We start from the raw sequence: 21,509 nt of genomic DNA on the forward strand, positions 1-21,509 counted from the left end.
CAGGAGTCTGAGAGAGAGCGGATTGATGGGAGGGTGGCTGGGGTAATAGGATATGAGACAGGGAGTGGACCAATGAGATATGCATCATTGTTTACCAGAAGTGTGGTAATTATATGGACCACGATTAAGACTCGGGGTCCAGATTGATTCGGTACGTGAACATACTTTCACCATTAGGGTAGGGATAGAATTTACAGTGGTGTAAAAATATACATGGGTGGAACAGAGGCAGTGGTTGGCACGCTGGGCTATAAACCCAGCGACCTGAATTCCATTGCTGGCCAAGACTAACATCAGTGGCGAGTGATATCTGAACCCCTTTTAGTCCTCCGCTCTTCAACGCCCTGCACAGATCAGGATGGTGAATTATGGTGAAACAACTCCCAAGCTATGCCCACTTCATCCAGTTGTGCAATGACAAGAGGCTTTAAACGATCATTATTAAAGTAATTATAACAGCAACGTTGTACCTGCGGCCACACCACGGGAAGGGGCATGTAGTTAAGGACGTAACGTATGCAGAAAGGTGCAGGAGAGGGAAGAGAATGGGAATTAAGAGGAAAATGATGGGGAAAATTTAATGGAAAAATGGGCGCAAAGGGGTCATGAGAGATGGAGGAGAGGGAGGAAGAGGCTAAGGGGCCTCGATGCTTCTACACGGAGCAGAGTGTGTTTTCACAGGGGGCGGGGAGAGGGGAGGGATTCAGAATTGGGGTGTCCACGCAGAAGTCACGTGATCTATCATTACTGACTAAACTGCAATACATTAGGAACAGAATGTGTAAATTAATCAATTAACATTTATGCTTAAGCTAACAATGCACGCATTGAATCGTGCGTGTACAAATCACTGTTTATCAACTCATAAATATTGTATGTAATGGGTTTACTTGACTTCTTCAGCCACTATAGGCACTACCATTCACCACACCGTTAATAAAAAAACAATAATCATTTCTTGAATCGCATCATGACCCTTAATTAGGAAAAGTCATTAAATCGCTGGCAAGGTCAATCACTCGACCTCTAGAGAATCTATTCCGTGAACAGTGTCCGATTCCTCAAAACAAACTTGACCGTGACCCAGAGATCGGAGCCAGAAGAACCCGTTTGACAAACAGGAGCGGTGCTGCATCTCAACAGGCCCTCGCCTGCTTCTAAACCGGCGCAGGCCGACCAATGGTATATCAACACACGCCAACACTCGGCACGGGCCAAACGCGATCCCCTTTTTGTTGCGCAAGCGCGCGTCCCCTTTTAAAAGAACACACCGCATTCTCGTACTTTTCCCAGCGCTGACCAGCAGCAGATCGATGGGGCCCACCGCCGCTGACGACAATACTCCTGGCGGCTTCAGAGAAAACCCCCACGCGTTAAACTAAGAGGTAAAGGTGCAGCCCCGCCATTGCTCGATCACGCCACCGTTGGAAGGACCTCCCTGCCAGAGGGTGGCTCCGGAGGGTCCCGTCTAGAGACGGTATTTTGACGAACTTGCGCACGCTGGCCAGACGTCTCGGATGACGTGGGAGTACCCACACTTTACCCCACCACATATACGACATGCCGATCGATGGGCAGTGATGGGGAGGGATTAATTGAACTTGACCACCGTTTCAAATGCCGCGCCGGGAGATCAAACCGAACCGGAGGCTACCTCTGGATTGCAAGTGCAGTGCGCGAACCATGACGTCACGGCAACCATCCCTACATTCTTAATAACGATAAAAAACAACAACAACAACCAGCACAGGGCAGACAATGCACGTCATTACATTGTTCTGCTCATTTCCTGCCGATTTACGAAGCGGTGCATGTCCGAAAGAGAAAAAAAATCACGCAGACGTAAACAATAAAATAAAAAGGAAGCCAAATTTCCTAACTGCTCAGACAAAAAAAAACATGCGCACACAACCCGGTCCACTTCTGTGACTTGTATTTGGTAAATGTACAGAATGTTCAGGCTTGTGTTTTTGGCATTAATTTCTCAGCACCGATGCCCATTTTTTTTTTTCTTTCTGGACGCTTGAGAGAGCCAGAGAGGGAGGGAAGGTGGGAGACGTTGGTCTGAATTGGAAGTGCGGCAGGGGCTGAGCTAGGGCAAGGGATGGGATATGTGGGATGAATTCATTGCAGGGTGAGAGGCAAGGAACGACATCGCGCGATTGATGTAAATGAGATTAAAATTATATAATAAAAAACACACAGAGATGGGATGAGAGAGAGAGAACAAGGCGTGCATATGAATAAAAGATGAATGTGAAGAGAGAGTAGGCAGGCTTGAGATGGGTGGCACAACACAGTACATTGAACAGATAAGGAGGAGACAGTGAGGAGAGAAAAATATAAAATATCCGAGCACCATTGGTAGCGAGGTGTGTGATGTGCGGTGAGCGAGGTGTCAAAGTTGGATCCCCGTAGCATGTGGTGTGTACTTGTGTGCATGTGGTGCATCTGTACAGGCCGAGAACATGATGTGTGGTGTATGATGTGTGTTGAGACCATCTCTCCATGGTGTGTGCCGAGGTTGGATCTGCATGACGTATGGTGTTGAAGTTGGATCTGCATGTAATGGTTCGTGTTGAGGTTTGATCTGCATGACGTGTGGTGTGTGTTGTATGTTGAGCTTCTTTCGCACTGTACATAGCCAACCGTGCTAATCGGAGGTGTTGAAGAGAGCGCTCCATGTGCGGCACATGACAAAACGTTGAGCTAGGTCGTTGATGCTGTGACCTCGTCGCTGTGCATTACTCCGAGTGGTGTAATGTATGGTGTATGTTGAGGCTGCCACTGCAAAGTGTGAGAGCGATGCAGCGGTTAGCGCGCTGCGTGATGAGCCTGGCGACCCGAGTTCGATAACCGCTCATGGCCAACACCAGTGACAATTATCTGAACCCGTCCTGGCCCTCCCCTAAGTTGATTCAACCTTAAATTAGTACCTAGTTCAATGTGTAAACACCGCCACTGGGGAAACAGCGGTGGTCAGGCATGGTGCTGATCACCCATCCATTCACGTACCATGTCGGCCTTCATAGGTGCTCACTAACAGCACTTTCCCCAAGTCTGTTAAGGCTACAAGGGGGATGTTTGCTTTGTGTGTAGGCTTACTATCCATAGTGTGTGATGGTGTGTCTTTGTAGGCTCACTATCCATGGTATGTGATGTACGGTGTTTGCTGAGGCTGGATATAAATGACACGTGGTGTGCATTGAGACGTTTTTCATGGTGTGTGATATATCGTGTGTGGAGGCTAACTATCCACGGTGTAAGATAAATGGTGCAAATTAAGGCTGGCTCTGCACGCTGTTGTATAAAGTACAGGCTCATTTGTCTGCACAGTGTGCGATATGCGTTGAGGTCGCCCCTCCAACGCACGGTGCACAGTGGTGTGGCCGATTCCGCGAGCTCGCGGATAACACGGCACGCGTTCCGAGCCACCTTCACAATGCGTTCGGACGCTGTGGCGTGGCCGCTCCCCGTGGTGCCCATGGTGCCCGTGGCGTGTGGCATGTGCGCCCCTCTCACCTTGGAGATGAGCTCGTCGTGGTTGGCCAGGTGGGCGCGGCAGTGCACGCAGCTGTACTTGCGGTGGCAATTGGTCAGGTACGCCTGGAAGGTCTTGGACTTGCTGAGCTTCACCATGGTGCCAGGGTCGCTCCGTCACCTTCTCCCCTGGCGGCGCGCGCGCGCGGGCAGGCTGGCTGGCTGCTCCCGGTCCCAACTTTAGAGCCGCGGCGGCTCTCTCTCTCTCGCTCTCGCTCGCTTGCTCTCTTTCCACCACGAAGGTCCCTCTTCCTCCTTCTCCTCCTTTCCTTCTCGCTCGCCCGGGCGGCTCGCTGCTCAATAGCTCTCGCACCCGCTCTCTCCTTCTGCTCGGCAGTTTGGATCAGCTGCACGAGTCTGCCGGTACCTGTCGACAAAAAATGAAATCACGGGGCCATTTAGCAATTGAATAGGGGTGACAAACACCCTTTGCAAGGCATGCAAAATATATCACAGAAGTTCTATGACATGTCCTTCCTGGGCGTTTTCCGGCACGAGGTGTTGTGCTGCTCACTGTGAAAGTCCCAAGTGGAAGGTTACATACATCTCATGACGTGACATCGACAGCACATTTATAAATGGGAGAAAAAATCTGCCAAGTACTTGGGACCAAAATGAGTGTGGGGTAGAATTCATCTGCACTGGCAGTGGAAATTCCACATTCCTATGACAAGTCTCACGTCAGTCGATCCATAGCACAACAGCACGGCGACTTATACATTTTGCAAGTGCCAAGTGAGCGTGCAAGCTATTGAACCCGTCTGTTCACGTGGTTGCCAAGGTTCCATTCCAGATTCAGCCTGCCAAGTAATCTTTGCGTTGAACCAACACACACCAGCTGTTTTAATGTTTGTCATCAACGTTCCCATGGAATGTTTTTTTGTATTTGTGTAAAAGCCACTGGGCTGCAAAGTGCACGAGTGCCATAGATCAGTTTCTCAACTCCAGTCATCGCAAACCTCCATGACAGCTCCCCGTGATTACCAACCATCAGATGTGTGTGCAGTGATTTAATTTACATATGCATTTTTTGAAATAAATTTCTAATCACAAAAGGGTAGACTGTGGGGGACCGTCTTGGAAGGCTGGAGTTGAGATACACAGACCAAATGCTGAATTAATATATTGTAGACAACATTAGCATAATCAAACAACATTATGCAAGACGCCATCAGGAGATCTGGCTCATTAGTCTACATCCTAATTTAAATACAATCAGTCTGGCACTGATGTAAATGCATGCGCACACGTGTAATACAGCACTTATTCAAAAATAAAAATGACAGAATGTATTACATTTTTGTAAAAAAATAAAGCCCCCCCCCCCCCAATTTTATCCTGGTTATACTGTCATTTCATTTCATGACACAGATAGTTGAGATCTCTCGGAGTGCAGCGCAACCCCATGCGTGTTACAGAACGGTCCACAGAAGCGGAAAACACAGAGCTGTCTCCAAGTGACCTCTGGTCGGCACAGGAGAGGGCAGAAAAAACGACAGCATCTTGAGAGGTTTCATTTAAACATTTATACGAATCAAAACAGTGCCGTGATCGTATTGTGGATGTCATCCCTATACACCCATCAATTTGTACGATTATTATAATGCATTCATACAGTCGCCTAATTTATACAGATGCTGTTGGGTTGTATTTATCTTTCGATTGTAGTGGTCAATTATTTAAATTACGTTATTTTATTACAGCCATTAAATAACCCCGCTCATTTGTTAATTATTGACAGTACTTATCTATAAACAGATGACCTAGTGATGCTTCGTTAGCAGTGGTGCACAAGCACAATTAACAAAAAATATTAATCAACACAGCCTTCAAATAATGAAATTGTCAAGCGTACATTAAAAGGCAATATTTCGGGAAAAGGGTCAATATTGACGAAAAGAGCCGAGTTGTTTTATTTAGAAATGAAGGCCCTCATGAGGAGGGCCTTCATCCAGGGAGCGAATGGGTGGCGATGTTCATGAAATCCACGGTCAATTTAATAGCAATGGCCATCATTGTCCTCATGCCGGATGACGGCCTACCCTCACATCATGCAGGCTGTGGATGGGTATTTGACCATAATTCACCACACTGATCAGTGCGGGTTGGGTGAAGGGAATTCGGAACAATGACATTTGTTGCAGTACCCTCTACTTCCCACAACGACGACGACACCTGATGTGCCCAATGGTTGGCCGTGTAGGGCTCAAACCTGCTCAGCTTCCAAGATTTGATGGGTAAGGCTACAACATCCCAAGTGATTTTGCTGTTGTAACTTGCTGATCGGTCCATACTGGACATCTGTGAAAAGAGTTTCATAGCTCATTGGTTTCCTCCCATAAAAATACTGATTTGGTCAAAGGTCATAATCTGCAAAAAAAGTATTCAACTAATTCATCTGCAATTGAGCACTACGCAATACTCATTTTGCAATATTGGGAAGTGTTAAAAATAATTGACAGCCCTTGGTTAAGCCACTGCTGGATGAGGGCCTATCCATGCCTTGTGGGGAGTGATTTGACCATACTTCACCATGATGGCGATAAAAAAACTGCTGTTGATTTCATGGTGACAATGATGATCATTAAGTCTGCACCTGCAAGAGCTAGCACTGGCAGCAAGTGGACAAAGGAAGGCCTATTCAAGTTTCCACAGCAGACACACTCAACCCACGTGCCACTCCCGTGTTAGTACAACAAACAAAACCGAAGGTCAACAAACCAGACACAATACACGAAGGCGTCTCTTTCAGAAAGGCCCAATGCACGTGGAATGTTCTATTGTGCGTCTGTGTTTTCTTTTATAATTCATTGGATGTACAGCCACCGCTCGGTACAATACATTTCATATTGTCAGCTAACGGACACCGTTGGCAGATGGACCCCCAAGAAGGGCAATCTAAATAGCCCCTTTAATTCTAGTAATATTATCTGGCCAATGAGAGGGCTATAGACACGTTTGAAATGATTTGTAGGAGTATAATCAGGGTCCATTGTCACTGAATGTTTGATGAATCGCTGGCAGATGAAGAGGCACCTGTCTCGTAGTAGCCACAGCTATAGTGAGACGTACATTGGACGTGGAGTGCCAGGTGTGGGAAAAGTCAATCTCCAGGCATGGCAGCTTACGCGATGGACATTCCCCCCCCCCTTTAATCCCCTAGTCTTCTTGTTCTGCCAGCTGCGTACCTGGGTACAACACAATCGACCGGTCAATTGCGGAAGAGTAGGCCAAACACCCTGGAGCTCCGTCTAGTGGGAGGCCCTTTCCTGCCAGCAGTGGCATTACAATGAAAATTGATGGGCTGCACATTTGCATTTTATAACCATTCACCCATTTCCTCCGATGTGTCGATTTGATTGTTTCCATTATGCGAGTATATATTTATAAAGACTGCCTAGTTTTGTACTCGGGTTTTTTTTCGTCTGCAGTTTTAGTTGCCTCTATTAGCATACTATTAGAAAATTTACGTCATTTGGAAAACAATTATGGAAATTACTGCTTATGCAAACCACTAGACATTGCTTGGAACGTGGGAGATAGTTCACGCAGGCGTAATATTTAGAATTTGTTTTGAGTCAACGACCGGCAACGACCGGCACCAAACCTGTACAAGCGAGAAATGAGCAACAGTGTGAAAGGGACAAATTATGTATCACTCGGTATTATTTGATCTAATAGGATTTTCCAAATCACCAGCTCACTTTAAAACGACTCACCCTGGTCTAACCTCGGGTTCTCTCACCCGGTTACACAAATACAACTTTATGAACGTGTAAATCAACTTGCACATAACTATATATTACACACACACACGTCTAAGTTGCAAACTATATTGGTGATACCGCATGGCCACAGCGGTGCGCACAAGCAGAAATAGCAAACTCATAACCGTCAACACTGCCCTAAAAAGGGTATAACACCAGGCGACGTTTCAGGCGATGGACCTTCTTTATGGCAGATACATAAAAAAAACATTGCCCGAAATGTCGCCTAGAAGATTGCTCTACTTTCATGACCAGCTCTATCGACGAATATTTTAGTTGACGCCGAAGTTTAAAGAGCATCCCTGACACCGTTTTGCAGTGGCTTCATGTAACACCTGCAGCCACGAGGAGGCGCTACAATTACTACTGTACATTTGGTTTGACACAATTCGTGGTTTAAATCGGATTTGCCCAAGCCAAACGATCTAACAAATGGCCAAATGCGTAATTTTGTGCCGCGTATTTAATGCGAGCGCGTGTAATACTGTAATGATGTACTACGTAGCGGCACTGCACACTACCCAGTACTGGACATTGCTTTGTACTTAATACGAACGAGTATATAATGCGTTACTCCAGCCAGCTTCTCCCAACGCGATTACCTTGAGAAGCCTACGCTGCGATGTACTGTCAAATATAAATACTGCTGCCGCTTACGTCCCATGCCTTTCTAAATATAACGTTGTTATTGAAATGTAGTGGCGGTGTGAGCGGGCAGGTACAATGATCACGTAGACATGCGGACCGATGATGGTGGTGGTGGTGATTGATGGGAGTGTTACAGACAAGACCGAACACGTACACACACGAGGCACAGACAACACATACGCAAATAACCACGTGCATATACATATGCAGTACAGACACGTTGTGCGAGTCACACAGTAGAAACACACGCAGACATACACACTAACATAGACATGCGTAGGTAACAGGGCCATTAGGTAGGCAGACGCATCAAACAGCATACATGTCAATCCCGTATCAGTGCCATACGTTATCACAGACCAATTCACACCTTATTGGTCACCCCGTGGCCCCTTTATACATCTCAAAGTTCATCCTACAAAGTCCCATCACAAGGGAGAAACACAACCGAATAAGAGAGTTTTAATTTTTGTTGCCCGTATTGCAACGGCTGCACGCCCTATGGACGTGAAAACTCAACTTCCCTGTACAAGAAGACGTGGCTAACAGCAGTATGGGTTTGGCACGATATGACAAACACACACACACAATTACATTGACACGGACACATACATACAACGGTTTGCCATTCGCAACTAAGCGACGTCACCATAACATTCATGGCAGGCTAAGTGCACACAGACAACAGAGACACACCGTAGGTACACACAACAAATGACACACACACACACACCGTAGGTACACACAACAAAAGACACATACATGACACAAGCCACATCGACACGAACACGTGTGGTCACGTACAGTACCGTGCACAGAGCCACGTTGCTACAGAAAGGCCACACGCACACAGCATCAACTATTTTTTGTATTATCACGCGCCCATACACACACACATAACCCATCTTCATGTTTATAATAACCTATTAAAGTAATCGTGGTGGTGACAATGATAATGTTCGTGTGTGTGTGTGGCCTCTTTCATGAAAGTGTTTCGACTGGACCCTTACACCTCGTACCGGACCGTGCTAAATGGCGAACGTAATGCGCAACACAAAACAATGATACAAAAGCCACAGCAAGAGACACAATACAGAGATACACACACGACAGAGCGACACAATCACTAATAAGGGATAAGACTACACAAAAGAGACGTGTTAATTAGGTATAAACTATAGCACACACAGCGCAATACAAGGATAACACCACGCATCAAAAGGTTATAACTACAGTAGGACACAACACAATCATTAAAAGGATCAGATTACACACCGAAACACAAAACAACATTCACGAATACAAACTCAACAGAAATGTAAAAAAAAATGTACACACAAAACCACACGTCACTGTACAGCGAATTAAACAGACGAGCGTGAAGACACGGCCACGAACACGACGGTGTACAACTTAAAACACCACAACAACTTAACATTCAGATTTAAAAACCACAAACACCGTAGACATCAACAGCAAAGTACAACTTTAATGGCCGTTCTTTAGTAAATAACACACATACAAAATAAAAATGTGTTGGTGCAGAATCAAACGCGCGCACACACACACACACAAAAGCTTTGAACAACCGTGACACACAAAAAGGCAATTTATTAAAATCAAATCAAAACATAAACACACATGTATACTGCATAGGGCCGTAACATTGGCGAGTCTGTCCGTGTTGACACCATCTGCGGCAATACACAACGCACACGTCTCGAGTTGGGGGGGGGGGTTATGCGAGAGGGTTATGCAAGTAGAATGCGGTATAACCACATTAAAGGAGACACACACAGACAGTAACACACACACAGTAACACACACACAGACACAACCAGAGACACCATGACACACAAAGACAGTAACACACACAGTAACACACAGACACAACCAGAGACGCCATGACACACAAAGACAATAACACACCCAGACACACACATACAGACACACCAGGACACACACACAACCAGAGACGCCATGACAAACACAGACAGTAACACACACACAGTGACACACACACAGACACAACCAGAGACATCATGACACACAAAGACAGTAACACACACAGACCAGACACACCATGACACACACAGACAGTAACACAGAAACCCACCCAGACACACCACAACCAGACACACCATGACACACACAGAGACACACCATGACACAGACCCACACCATGACACAACAAAGACAGAAACAAAGACACATCGCCACACACAGAAAATACACCTAAAACACACACACCTAGACACACACAGCAGGACACGCACCGATTAAAACACACTCAGGACACACACACACCCCACGTGTACATAGACACAAACACAGGACATACGAGAACAGACACACACGTACGTAGCTACAGTACGCACACTGCGCAAAGACACACAACACACACACACAAAGGCAGCGCACGGAGAGAAACAAGAGGCATTTGGACACCTTCACAAAGGGGACACAAATCACACGCAGAAGATTATTCACAAAGGGGGGATTGGGACACACGACATAGGCGGTACGTACGTGCACACACCGTCAACAAACTCGTTGTTCCTGCTGCACCAGCATTCGATACTTACGGGGACAAAAGGAGGAAGGGTTGTTGTTGTGGTGGGTGGTGGTGGTGGGTAGTGCCGCTGTTAAAAAATACTGTAACAGAGTTCAGTTTGCGAGCTCCTATCCCGCGCACACCTCGCAACAGAAAAGGCAAGCGACGCAGGGGAGAAACGGGGGATAGATTGCGGGAGAGACGATGTCGAGGACAACGGTCGTGGCGAAGAAAATAAAAAAAATTACAAACAAAAAAACCCACAACAGCGATAGAGAGAAACCCGCGGAAGACAGCACGGAGGCGAAGAGACGCAGACACAATACAATGCTCTCTCTCTCACTCTCCGTGTATCTCTCTGTGTGTGTGTCTACTGCTAGCTTGCTCTAGCCAACTACTGCGTGGTCACAGGGGAAGGTAGGTAGGTGGCTAGGTGTGTAGGTAGGTGGTGGCTAGGTAGGCACGGCAGCTGATGATGATGATACCAGCTGGGCAGCAGAGCGCTCGGGTTTATTTTGACGCGTCAGAGAGGAAGAGGCGGGGCCTCCCACAACACCCCCCCCACCCCCCACGTGCGCGACCCGCCCGGCCAATCGGCGGCGAGAGAGGAGGGCGAGCAACGTGCGGCAGTGGCCAATCAGAAGCGAACGACTTGGAATTGTGTTTTGATTGTTGTAAAGCAGATGGGGGCTAGGTGGTGGTGGGGGGCACGTGGTGGTGGTTGATGGATTGGGACGCACAGAGACAAAGGATCCGTGTGATGATGGGTCCATAATAAAAGGTTTTTTTTGCGTTGTTGTTTTTAAGGCCCACTGAGCTATGTAGCTCTCTTTCGGAAGCGAGCTCAAACGGAGTGGCCTTGTCGTTTGTGTGGAAAGGGACAGCGGCCCAAAGACTCTTTAAGGCGTGATGTTCATTCTAAATGTGGAGGGAGAAAAACGGAGAAGGGGGGGGGATCCACGCGACCCCGGTGAGGAGAGAGGGGGAGAGACACGCAAACTAACAAATATACAATTGCAGTCGTCAGGGTCGGGATCGAATCCACGACCTCCTGTATACCAGGCGAGGTAGTTAACATCTCATCACCGTGCGAGATGTTAACCCGCCACCACCCTACACAATCAAATTAGTAATGTTTGTCAAATTTTGATTTAAAGCTTTCGTGACTGCACGAAAGTCACGTTGAAGGGAAACAATAAAATTATAAAAAATATATAAAATATATAAACAATATTTTATTATTTTATTGTTTTCCTTCAACGTGACTTTACCGAAAGAGCTAAGAATATGAATGTTTGTCAAGTTAACAAAACGTGCCAATCATTTACTACTTTAGCATACCGGTGTATTGGAGAATACACTCACAACATTTACAATGGTGATGATGGTAATGATTTACAGCCCCCTTAGTGATCACACTGCTGGATAAAGGAGACTTCATCTTCATGGACCAGATGTTGTCAATTGGAAATGAGAGCTGTGGCAATCAGCATGTTCATCATCAACAGCCACGGTCAATCCACTGCTGGATGTTCACCCAAAGACACCATGACCTTTCACGACCCTAGCTAGATGCGATGTAATAATCCACCTAGCGCCTCCACACGAACTGATTAATGACATCATGAATTGGAGTTATTGTTTTACTGTAGTAGTAGTAGTGAGAATGTTGGCTACATGTGGTGGTGGTTGATGTGTGTAAGTTGATGTATAAAGACGGTTCAGATCGTAATGATGCTGGTAATGATTTACAGCCATTTTTGTCATTCCACCGCTGGATTATATTCTTCCGTATGGCAATATGTTTTGGAGCGAAATGCCAATGTAGAGAGTTCTGCTAGCTAGGATAGGGCTTCGGGAAAGAGTTTGTGTAGTCTAGCTGTTCCTCCTACATTGCAGGAGCGCAGGCAACAGTGGTTTACTATATGGTCCACATTTTGAGTTACATCGCCACAATCGCACTGTGGTCTGCGCCTTTACATTTCCATTTTTGAAGATATGTACATCGGCTTGTTGATGTTCTGATGCGGTTGATGGTTACACCAATGTCGTCAACTTCAGCCGTGGTCCATCCACTGTTGGACATTCACCCAAAGCCACTGTGACAGACACTTAGTCACTTTAAGATGTTTTCTTGTTCGTGTTTTTGTTTTTTTGTTTGTTGTGGTTGCACCCGATTCAAGAGCCGAATGGCTCACAGGGGCTATACCAAAATAAAGAAAGAGAATAACTAAAGAAACTGACATATCACGACCCCTAGCTGCGATGTATAACAATCCACCTAGCAGCTTCACACGAACTGATGATTAGTGATATCAAGAAATGCATTTAATGTTTCTTTTCTCGACAGTAGTCTGGGCTGGCACCATCTAGTGTTGCTGGTGGGTGGATTTGCACGTGAGACATAGGTTGATTTGAAGATGGTAATTATTTGACAGCCCTTTGTGTATCCGCTGCTGGAAGCACTCATACAAAATGAATGTGCCAAATAACTCGACGCAGAACTCAATTTAAGTACAGTAACAACATTTTTTTACAGTGCTTGTAAACATAATTTAAATCATATAAATACTGATGCATGTATATGTATGATATATACATGCATCAGTAAAACATTGACAGTACATGTATCATGATGATCGTAAACATAAATCAATATTAGTCGATGATGTCTCAATGCATTACTACATTCCTGGCAAGGAGGCGTGATTTACATCCGTATAATCAATTAAACAACGTGCATTCTAGAAAGGATAAGCTGTTAGGAAACTGTGCCAAGAATGCAAGATCTTGAGTAAACGTTTGCTGGTGGTATGAAGGGAGAAAAAATATTTTAAATCTACATGTCAAACATTGGTATATTTATTTCATATCTAAGAAGAAAACAATGATTAAGTATGTGTATAGTGATTTTTTTGTAGACAATAGCTGGGATATCGTACGCTACATTACCGATGACAGCGGCTGTCACGTGATGTAAACAATGAGCTGCTGACCACGTTTGGACCAATCGCGAGCGACTTCAACACGTGGCGAGAAATCTCTGGTATTCAGTAAGTTGGGCGTGGTTGCCATCTCGTGTTTAAGTTTGGTATCGATACAATTAACAAAACTGTGTACAGTATGCATTAAATGTGAGTTCTAACTTAAACGAGTAGGTGCTCATGTGATTTTATCACATGCTATTTGTGTAAATTCCACATTCCTATGACAGGGACGTATGTTTGTTGAACGTTGCTCCCATTATAAACTAAACTATAAACATTTTAATATAGAATTAAAGCTTTCGTGACTGCATAAATTACTCATTGTTTTTTCGGTAAAGTCACGTATGTAGAAATACATGTAGAAATACATACGTGACTTTAACATTTTATTTTATTTCTACATACGTGACTTTACCGAAAAAAACAATCAGTATAAACATTTTTTTACCAGGTTAGGCCCATCCATAAGCTAACACACCGGTTAGTGCTGTACTAGTGACGAATTGGCCACGTTCTGTTTACGTGACAACCCTGACTAGTTGGCTGTGTCGGGTGGTGGCGGGTTTTAACGACACATTTATATTTTTCCGCGATCTCAACTAAAAAAACCCCTCTATTATGGATGATAATGGTCGCGAAAGCTTGCTACGTGTTAAACAGGTTAAACCCACTAAGCTCGTTTTCAGAAGCGGCCTGCCGGCAAAAGATAGCCCAATGAAGTGACTTATAACGTGGCAATTATAGCAGCCGAATACTCTGAAGGTATGTTGATTAAAAAGAGGGCGTCTCAATGCCTGGTATTCAATTCAGCTATGGCAGCGACACCTTCTAGCCCGCACCTACGATTAGCACGGTTGGCTACGTACGGTGCAACAATTAAGTAGATACGATCTCCATACATAGAAAAGGCAAAGTTGTGATTATGTGTGTCTGTTCAAAATGTTTAGCGTACTTCCCGACATGCAACAAACTTGAAATTTGCCATATGGGTACTTCCCAGACTGTACACCATGCAAAAATAAAAAGAAATACACTTTTTTGGGGGGGGGGGAGCTCAATAATGCATTTATTTTTGCACGGCAAGTGAGCTGTGACGTCAAATCTGTCACGTGACCCGCGCACGTGGAAGCGTAACGCATTGTAGTGAGTGGTTAGCGCTACGCCGCGCTACGAACCCGGCGACCCGAGTTGGATTCCCGCTCACGGCCAGCACCGGTGACGATTATTTTAACCGGTCCTGCGTCTCCCACTAGGTCGACTCAGCCTCAAACGAGTAACTGGTGTTTTGTGTGTGAACATCGCCACTGGGGAGACAAAGGCGGCCGGGCGTGGTGAATCCAAGTCCCGGGCGAAGCCGGGTAATACAGCTAGTATTAATATATTTAATTATGATTTAATTACGAGTTACGAATTTGGTGGTTCCCGTAACAGGCGTTAGACCCCCTAATTACAAAGCAAAGGGCTAAGCCCAGTGCACTAGTTATCAATAACCGGCAAAATAACTGCTACCTTTCCCGCGGCCCGATACTGCATACAATAATTTGTATTATTATATAATAACACATCTAGTTTAAATACTTTTGGAATTTGTATATTTAATGTTATCATGCTGTTAAATACTGCAACAAATCACGAAGTAAATCACATTGTTTAAGTGAAAATATAATAAGTTATAACGGAGGTGGGATTTGAACCCACAACCTCTTGACTGCCGCCGCCTTGTGGCGAAGATTGATTATTGCACCCAGCGCTTATTGTGAGCCCGTAAGTGTCTTCACCATAGTACAGGATTACTATACTCTTGGTTCTTTCGGTAAAGTCACGTAGAAGGGAAACAATAAAATAATAAAAATATAAAACAATACAATTCTCACGACGTTTCGACTGCAACACAAGCAATCATCATCAGGTGTGAAAACCACAGCACGTGACTTTACCGAAAGAACCAAGAATATGAATCCCTGCCGTCACGAAAGCTTTAAATCAAAAGATTACTATACTGTTTAAATTATTTAATTTGTGGCGACTTATAGATGACATAACATGTGATACTGCACTGTAACGTATCTATGTTTGATAATAGGTTTTTCCTCTTTTTTCTGGCAACAAAACAGACAAGAGGACGCCAAACACCGTTTTGAGACGAGGCTCAAAAGAAAGCTGTCTCTGGTGTGGACCAATCAGTTTCAAGGACAATGCATATACTGTCAGAGCATGTTTTTTGTTTGCATTCTGACCACAAGCATTGTGGTTAATGCAGACATGATTCCTTGTTAAAGGTTTCAGTTTGGTGTTTTAACATCTTAACACCTAAATTTTGATTTAAAGCTTTCGTGACTGCAGTAATTCATATTCTTAGTTTTTTCGGTAAAGTCACGTTGAAGAGAAACAACAAAATAATAAAATATATATAAAACAATAAAAAAATTCTCACGACGTTTCGACCATAACTCAAACGGTCGTCTTCAGGTGTGTTGGTTCGCATAAATTTATTTTTAAACGGCGCATTTATTTATTTATAAAAAAAAAACGTTAGCGCCACGCGCAACGATTTGGCAGTTTACCCAGGACTAGTCCATATATATTCTGAAAAGAGGAGGGGGGAGACGAAATTTTTTATAATGTATGCTGTCTGAAAGCCACTGTAAGCGTGAACAATCAATTAAGACCTGAAATGGTTTATCAAATCTTTCCAATGATTGCTAAGATAGAATCCATCTTCTCGGTTGAAATTGTCTCTGTGCTTGTATATATGGATAGCCTCATGAACGAATCTCTCATGGAAGAGGTACGTGGATGACACTTTTGTCATCTGGCCACATGGCCGGCCTGCTCTAGACCAATTCTTCGACCACATCAATTCCATACACCCAGCCATCAGATTTACCATGGAAGTCGAAATAGATGGCAAGATACCTTTTTTGGATGTCCTAATTAAAAAGAGACCTGATGGTTCAATGAGCCACTCTGTCTACAAGAAAGCTACCCATACGGATGCTTATCTGAAACCGGATTCCCACCACCATCCATCACAGAAGAATTCTCTCATCAAGACTCTGTATCATAGAGCCCAATGCATATCCGACCAGGAACACATAAGCAGTGAACTCAAGCACGTACACCAAGCTCTTAGGGCTAATGGTTACTCTGACTATACAATCCGCAAAGCTATCACTCAAACCATGAAGAAGAACCCTCTTGAGGAGCCTTTCAAAACCATCACTTTACCCTACATTGCTGGGATCACAAAAAAGATCTCCAAAATCTTGAATAAACACAAGATCCAGGTCCGTTTCAACACATTACATAAACTCCGTGATCTGGTTCCGTCTGTAAAAGATGTGATTCCGGACATACAATACCCTGGTGTCTACAAACTAAGTTGCCTCTGTGGTAGTAGTTACATTGGAGAAACCAAACGCCATGTCTCGGACCGCATTCGTGAACACAAAGCAGACCTTAAACACGGTAGGACCAACACCTCGGCCGTGGCAGATCATTGTTCTAATTCAGTAGGCTCACATGCCATTGACTTTTCCAAGACAGAGGTTCTTTGTAAGCCATCTGGCTTCCATGAGAGATTCGTTCATAAGGCTATCCACATATACAAGCACAGAGACAATTTCAACCGGGAAGATGGATTCTATCTTAGCAATCATTGGAAAGATTTGATAAACCATTTCAGGTCTTAATTGATTGTTCACGCTTACAGTGGCTTTCAGACAGCATACATTATAAAACAATTTCGTCTCCCCCCTCCTCTTTTCAGAATATAGATGGACTAGTCCTGGGTAAACTGCCAAATCGTTGCGCGTGGCGCTAACGTTTTTTATAAATAAATAAATGCGCCGTTTAAAAATAAATTTATGCGAACCAACACACCTGAAGACGACCATTTGAGTTATGGTCGAAACGTCGTGAGAATTTTTTATTGTTTTATATATATTTTATTATTTTGTTGTTTCTCTTCAACGTGACTTTACCGAAAAAACTAAGAATATCTTAACACCTGTTTTGTTGCCAGATTAAAGGGGAAAAACCCTATTATCATATTTTGGTACTGGCAAAGGAGATCCCATGATGTATCTGTATTTGTATTGTATATTAAGGCTTTGGCAGAGTAACTTTGAAAATAACATTGCCCCCCTTAAACTCTCTGACAGCGGTGATACTGCTCACGGGTTGGGAGTCGTCATCATATTGAATGTTGTAGTTAATGTTTGTATAACTTACTATAAACACAACGACAAATTTCAGTAATTTTCAATGTCACCGGCCACGGATGTTATCCATGACCAGCAATCAAACTGGGGTTGCTGGAGTCATGACGCAACGAATTAACCATTGTACCACCGCTCTTCAACGGCCAATGACTCGCACGTTTAGTATACTTGACATCGTTTTCACAACAATCATTCACAATTTCACGCTCTTACTCAAGTATCCAGATGTTTCAGTGATGCGGAGCCACGTGTAATAACAACCCCAAGCCTCTGTTAGAATACAAAACGGCCTGGATGCTCTTAACGCAACCGTGCTTGGCTTTCGCCAGGTAAGAGTCCCCGAGAGACATGCCCCTGTCTCTTGCAGGAGAATGTCCTCGCTTGTGCAAAGCGCTCATCTTTGCTCTTTCCTGTCGGCCAAGTCCCCCCGGCTCCCTTCTCTTCCTCCCTGAACTGTCACTGTGGTAATGCTTTGATGTTGTCTGCCGGCGGCCAAGTCGCACTTGAGAAAAAGGGCTTCTTAGCTCTACGGGGATTTGCTCGGGAAATACATTTCTCATTCTAAACCTTGGACGGACGACAAAGTTACGGTGAAAACATTAAGGCGGGGCGCCGCGGGGTCGAGATGTTACCTGCATCGCGTGGTATGCAGGAGGTCGTGGGTTCGATCCCGATCCCGACCCTGACGCCTGTATAGAGTATTTGGAGATTTGCATGTCCACCCTGACGCGTGCCGTATATTCTGAGTTTGTGTGGCTCTCTCTCTCTCCGTGGTGGCGTGGATTGCCCCCCCCCCCTCCGGCTACTCCGGGATTTCTCTCCGCATTTAGAAACACTCGCTTAGAGTATTTGGCTACTATAAATGCCCACGTGATAAGCCACTTCTTTGAGCTATCATTTGTGGCCAGGTCGCTTCTGAAAACGAGCTATTATGTAGCTCAGTGGGACTTACCTTGTAAAATAATGAATAGTTACATCGTTAATTTGTTGTATCCCGACACCGTTTTTAGATGACGCGGTGAAGCCAGACGGGACGTGTCTCGCTGTACATGTTGTGCTTTACTGGGGTATCCTAGCGAAAGCTTACCCCACAATATAGCACGTTGCAGAAACTTGGCTTTTCTTTATAGAGTAGATAGTGCAAGTGGATCAAAAGGTGAACTATTAAGTTTAATGCGTGGTAGCTGCTGTTAAAACAAGAAACGATTAAACGTGTAGTTCAAGTGTTAGATTGCAGCCAACAAGGCTACATCTTGAATTGCAAACGAGTTACCAACTATTTACAGGATATAGTAATAGGTTTTACCCTTTTAACTGGCACAAAACTGACACCTTTATTCAAGGCATCATGTTTACAATAACCACAACACAAGCAGTCAAAATGCAAACGAAAGAGACAACTCTGATAATAATATGCACTGTCCTTGAATTTGATTGGTCCACACCCGAGACGGCTTTTCTTAGAGCCTAGTCTCCACTTGTGTTGGACCAGAAGACGCCAAAAGGCGTACAACTCAAAAACAACGCACTATCAGAGTATTGAGGGCTCGGGGCGAACATTTACATTATGAGACAGGATGCCACGAAGTTCTCGTTGATGGTCTCTACCGATGAAGCACCGTGTGTGTCGAAGCCGGTCCAGAGTTTGCTTGTCTTGAACAATACTGTTGAGATTACGCACTCTGAGAAGGCCTGGTGCTTGACGAGACGTGTAAAACAATAGTTGTGTATATATATATTTTTTAAAAACTGTATTTTGTTTGATGCGGACAATATGTATTAATTCGTTCATCGCACGCATGGTCAGCGAAGGAGCCGTCGCTCCAAACGTGTGACCTCTCTCGCGACGGCATTCGCACAAACTGCTCTTTGGGCTGCCATACATTTGCGTCTCGAGTGATTTGTTTGATACACGGATTACGGGGCTTGCTCGCAGTCCTCACTTCGATCGTCGACCGCCAACTGAACCGCGGGATTGTCCGCAGGAGTTTGCGCATCGAGGTCGAGGCTGGGCCGACGGTGTCCCCACGGAGTTGTCGCCGCAAGCCGTTCTCCTCCCTCGAACTCAGCCACTCAAGCCCCAGGAGGACCGCTCTCGCGGACGCAACGGCGACACGTTTTGTGACGAAGTCGAACCATCGGGATGCCATATTTATTGTCTGCTTATGAATGTCGGACGCTTCAAGCGTGCCTCGGGTCTCATCGGAGGGTCGCCCGCCAGGGGTCATCGCTGAGCCAAAGACGAAGTTTAAAACCTCGAGATGACCGTGTCCCCGGGTCGATCGCGAAACGTCTTCACTCCTCGCAGCGCAACCGCGTAACGTCACAAAGTTACCTTCTTGCGATTCGAAGACGCGTGCGTCATTACACGCTGCACACGCGCCCGATGATTGTTAAACAACATGCCCCCCCCCCCCACGTGACGCAGAGAGACGCGTCAAATTGAGTTGCGCCTCGCGAGTGCCCTGCACGTGGAGACGCGTTTAGCAATCATCACGCGCGTGTGCAGCGTGCCACTATTCAATGTGTACTTGAACGGAGGTGAGTGGGTAAACCTGGTGCGATCATTTAACCGTGGTGCGTCGTGGAAAATGGCAATTTGGGGGACCCTTCTAAGACCGGTGTCTGATGACGTACAATATGCAGTTCATGTCTGTCAATCAATCCACCTGCTTGATGGGGGACCTCCCCAGGCAGTGCAGGTCGTGGGAGATTATTTGAGCACACTTTGCCACGCCGGTCAGAGCGAGTTGGTGAAGGCGAGAGGCAGGTACGGGAGCGTGGACGATCCGGTGCAACAATTGATTTCGCTTCCCAGCAAATATGAAACCTCGGGAACAATGTTTTGGACCAACCACGTGCTAACGTTGACTCCAGTGTTGCATATTTACTGGGGTTCACTGCCCTCTGATGCCATCCACGTGCCCTCCTCCCACTCCCGCCACCACACGCGCAGCAACGCAGGCTGTATATATATATCGCGCTGTAGGCTCTGCTCATTGATTGCAGGTGCGCATTTTCACAAGTCGAAGAGAGTGCCAAGTTGTGTGCGCCTGGGGAGCAGAAGGCGCTGCACTTACACTCTCGGTGACCCGAGTTCGAGTCCCGCTCACGGCCACCAACACCAGTGACGATAAGCGGGACCGGTTCTGGGCATCCCCGAGGTCGACTCAGCCTCAAATTAATATCTGGTGCGGTGTGTAAACATCGTCGCTGGGAAGACAAAGGCGGCCGGGCATGGTGCTGGCCACCCACCGCCTCGCGTGCCGTGCCGGTCTTCATAAGCGTCCGCTAACAGCACTTGCCCCAACAGTCTGTTAAGGCTATACGGGGGGGTCTTTGTCTTGGCAATACACATCATTGTCGGCAATAATCAATCTACTGCTGGATGAAGACCCCAAGTCGCTGCCTCGCTGCCACCTCTCACGAACCCGACGATTGATCCACCTCGCACCTGGACGTGAAGTGATTTCATCGCTCCATCTCCTTGGCTGACGTACCTCTGAGACGCGTTTCATTCCTTAGCTACCACAGCCAGAGTACAGCATCCGTGGTGTTGGCCATCGACCGTCGTCGTTCTGAATGTTTAATACACACGCGGCCTTAATAAGTGCTCGCTAACGGTGCACGAACACACACACAGCCTATTGTAGACCGTCAGTGCATCACTCCTAACTTGGCCCCGAATTCTGTCGCCTTGTGTTTTGAGAGTGGGTGATGGGGTGGGGGAGGGCGAGGGGGTCCTAGGAGATGGGGTGGATGGGGTGGGGGTCTGAGGAGGAAGGGGAGG

General features: G+C 45.7%; 1 protein-coding gene across 2 annotated transcripts in view; it reads right to left on the bottom strand.

Moving 5' to 3' along the window:
- The window catches only part of LOC116950186 (protein yippee-like 1), a 50,855-nt gene extending 39,811 nt beyond the window's left edge, over nucleotides 1–11,044 (bottom strand). Inside the window, exons 1-2 of one of the 2 annotated variants that reach the window (XM_032967751.2) lie at nucleotides 10,541–11,044; nucleotides 3,523–3,907 (exon numbers count right to left, since the gene is read on the bottom strand). In XM_032967751.2, the coding sequence (XP_032823642.1) occupies nucleotides 3,523–3,639 (117 nt within the window). In that variant the 5' untranslated portion in view covers nucleotides 3,640–3,907; nucleotides 10,541–11,044. Of the gene's footprint in view, nucleotides 1–3,522; nucleotides 3,908–10,484; nucleotides 10,504–10,540 lie in introns of those variants that run through there. The other variant, XM_032967752.2, reaches the window with a different exon arrangement.
- Between the last annotated feature and the right edge of the window lie 10,465 nt (nucleotides 11,045–21,509).

Source organism: Petromyzon marinus, chromosome 38 (genome assembly GCF_048934315.1).
Source record: "Petromyzon marinus isolate PM22_M1 ecotype Great Lakes invasive population chromosome 38, UKy_Petmar_22M1.pri1.0, whole genome shotgun sequence".
Lineage (NCBI taxonomy): Eukaryota > Metazoa > Chordata > Hyperoartia > Petromyzontiformes > Petromyzontidae > Petromyzon > Petromyzon marinus.